Source organism: Nycticebus coucang, chromosome 3 (assembly GCF_027406575.1).
Source record: "Nycticebus coucang isolate mNycCou1 chromosome 3, mNycCou1.pri, whole genome shotgun sequence".
In the NCBI taxonomy this organism is placed as follows: domain Eukaryota; kingdom Metazoa; phylum Chordata; class Mammalia; order Primates; family Lorisidae; genus Nycticebus; species Nycticebus coucang.
In genome coordinates this window covers 74,443,350-74,446,655 of record NC_069782.1, presented here as the reverse complement: position 1 = coordinate 74,446,655, position 3,306 = coordinate 74,443,350, and the positions used below count along the sequence as shown (strand labels likewise).

Sequence of the window (3,306 nt, the reverse complement as noted above, 5' to 3'; positions counted from 1 at the left end):
AAACAGCAACGGTACTTTCCCCTTGCATATCTCCTCAAAAATGCACCCCCCGCCTTAGGGTCCTTCTCCTAGTAATTTTCCAGAAACTAGCCCCCTCCCCGCCCTGCTAGGAACAGCCCTTAGTTATTCCTCGTTTGTGTGCTTATAAGCCCAGCTGAAAAATAAACTCTTCGGAGCTTGATCAGACTCTTGACTTGCTCTCATTCTTTCGTGTCTCTTGTCCCCTCATTGACTGACCCCTTTGTTTCCCAGGTCCCCGTTGAATTCCCCGCGGGCCGGGGCATCTCACTTACTCCCTCGCCAAAGACCAACTGCAGCCAGATGAAATGAACATAATCTCAAGATTTTATTGTCTTCATGATAAAACAAAAGATGATCAGAACTGTATCACTTGACCCTTACTCTTCTTATCTCCTCCCAGTTCAAAATGCTTGCATCTCTTAATAGCTAGCATTCTCTTAGATCTGCAGTTGGGCTCCACACACTCAAGCCTCAGCACAATCTTCTTTGTAGTTTTAGCCTTTTTCCGGAAAATCGGCTTAGTCTGCCCACCATAGCCACTCTGCTTCCTGTCATAACGCGGCTTTCCCTGGGCATAGAGAGAGTCCTTGCCCTTTTTATACTGTGTCACTTTGTGGGGCTGGTGCTTGCCACACTTCTTACAGAAAGTCTGGCGGGTTTTAGGAATGTTCACCATGTTTGCGCGAGCGCTAGCGGCAACGAAAGCCATGCTGACATCTTAAAGTAACCATCAAAATGTGGTTAATCGAAATCAGCTGAGATTAACCCTTGCTATACAAGTTTTATAGTTTTAGCTCTTATATTTAGGTTTATGATCCAATGATCCATTTTGAGTTAATTTTTGTATATACAACTGATTTGTATATATTGACCTTGTTCTTCCAACCTGCTAAATTCATCAGGGGAGACTTCAGGAATCAGTAGTTTGAGTGGCGACATGCTTGGACATTCCCTTCAAAGAAAAAGACAAATGATTACATCTCTCCCACCAACAAAAATAAAGCACAATGCTAAGTAGGCTCCCTTGGATTAAAAGATAGCAAACCCCATGGGTGGGGAATGGTGCTCCAGCCCTCTTACTGAATTATATGAAGACTGTCAGCATTGACCGAGGCCCAGAGGACGAAAGGGCTCTACAGTAAGTTCAGGTTGTGATGCTAACAAGCTCTGCCCCTTGCACCATAAGATCTGGCAGACTTTCTGTATTTTAGTCTCTGTGGTAGAAAAAAGATGGCATTCGGAGTCTGTGGGAAGTCCTCATGGGAGAATCACAATATAGACACATAGGTTTGGACCAAGACCATACTCTCTGTAATAAATAATTATATATATGCCATCCAAAAGACCCAAACAGCTCCCAGCATGCTACTGGAGCTTGATAGAGACAGGGCACCCACCAAGCGCCTCTGTAGCCCAACAGGAGCCCACAGTAAGATGGTGGTAGTGCTTCATCCACATGGCATCTGAGCAGGGCCAGGTGGCACACGTGAACAGCACAAGTAATGGCCCAGGCCCCATGTTGCCCACTAACGTTGCATCAGGGCTGTTCTTTCACTCAGCTCAGAACTGGGGCTGTATGAGGATCCTTCTTAGACATCTGACAGAGATGGGAGGAAAGGGGCCATGCAGGGGTCATGGGTGGATTGCTCCATAAGTGGGTGTAAGCCAAAAATGTTGTGGTGCTACAGCTCCATGAGGTGGCCCTGAAAAAGTGGTGAGGGAAAATCATCCAGTGGGCAGAAATTCAGACAGTGCACCATCATTCACTTTGTATGAAAAGCAGTAGTAGACTGAAGTTAGAGTATATATGAACTCATGGGCAGTGGCTGATGGTTGGGCTGGTGATCAGAGACCTAGAAGAAAGACTGGTAAGTAGGGGCAACTGGAAAATGATCCTCTCTCCCTATATGCCCATGTCCTATCTTGAAACCTGTGAATGTGACCTTATTTGGAAAAAAAGTCTTTGCACATGTGATTAAGGATCTTCAGATAAGGAGATAATCCTGAATTTTATCTGTGTGAGCCCTAAATCACAAATGTCCTCATAAGAGAGAGGTAGAGAGCCATTAAGCACACACAGCTGGTCAGGCGTGGTGGCTCACGCCTGTAATCCTAGCACCCTGGGAGGCCGAGGCAGGTGGATTGCTTGAGCTCACAAGTTCGAGACCAGTCTCAGTAAAAGTGAGACCCCCTTATGTACTAAAAATGTTAAAACTAAGACAAGAGGATGGCTTGAGTCCAAGAGTTGGAGGTTACTGTGAGCTATGACTCCATGGCACTCTACCCAGGGTGACAGCTTGAGACTCTGTCTCAAAAAAAAAAAAAAAACAGCACACACAGCTGAGCAGGTTATGTGACGGACCATGGAGGCACATGTGAGGGTCCAAGAACACCAGCTACAGCCTCTGGGGAAGGTGCAGCCCTGGCTGAGAACTTCATTTCAGGCTTTTGGCTTCTGAACTGTTAGAGAAAAAATAATTCTGTTCTGGGCAGCACCTGTGGCTCAGTCGGTAAGGCGCCAGCCCCATATACCGTGGGTGGCGGGTTCAAACCCGGCCCTGGCCAAACTGCAACCAAAAAATAGCTGGGCGTTGTGGCGGGCGCCTGTAGTCCCAGCTACTTGGGAGGCTGAGGCAAGAGAATCGCGTAAGCCCAAGAGTTAGAGGTTGCTGTGAGCCATGTGACGCCACGGCACTCTACCCGAGGTACAGTGAGACTCTGTCTCTACAAAAAAATAATTCTGTTCTTTTACTTTACTAACTTTGTGGTAACAAAGTTACCCAGCTAGCCCAGGAAACTAACAGAGAAGGCCAGGCATGCGGAGGTCTTTGCAGAAGCCAGTGGATGGATTTGTGGTAATGGGCATGTGAAGGTCCAAGTAGCACAGGTAGACATCACATGTAGATAATCCACCTCCCTCTGTTGTAACTCCAAAACCTTCTCCTGATGGGAGTCACAAGGGCTCCTGACTAAGTCTTACACTTATTCTCCCTTGCACGATCTTGTCCACCTGCCCATGGTTTCTGCTGCATGGGAACTAGTCACCTCCTTTTTCAACACTTGTTTTTCTTCTTCCTCTTCACCTTCTCCTCCTTTATTGGTGCAGAAGAAGGGGCAGGAAGAGAAGGACCTTTCTTTTTTTTTTTTTTTTTGCAGTTTTTGGCTGGGGCTGGGTTTGAACCCGCCACCTCCAGCATATGTGGCCAGCGCCCTACTCCTTTGAGCCACAGGCGCTGGCCAGGAAGGACTTTTCAATACTTCTTAAGTATTGAAAGTATAAGTATA

General features: G+C 46.8%; 1 protein-coding gene across 1 annotated transcript; it reads right to left on the bottom strand.

Moving 5' to 3' along the window:
* Positions 1 to 327: 327 nt before the first annotated feature.
* LOC128582183 (60S ribosomal protein L36a-like) lies at positions 328 to 970 on the bottom strand. Its single transcript, XM_053585838.1, has one exon. It carries the CDS (start codon positions 728 to 730, stop codon positions 377 to 379), a length of 354 nt encoding a protein of 117 aa, XP_053441813.1. The 5' UTR covers positions 731 to 970; the 3' UTR covers positions 328 to 376.
* Between the last annotated feature and the right edge of the window lie 2,336 nt (positions 971 to 3,306).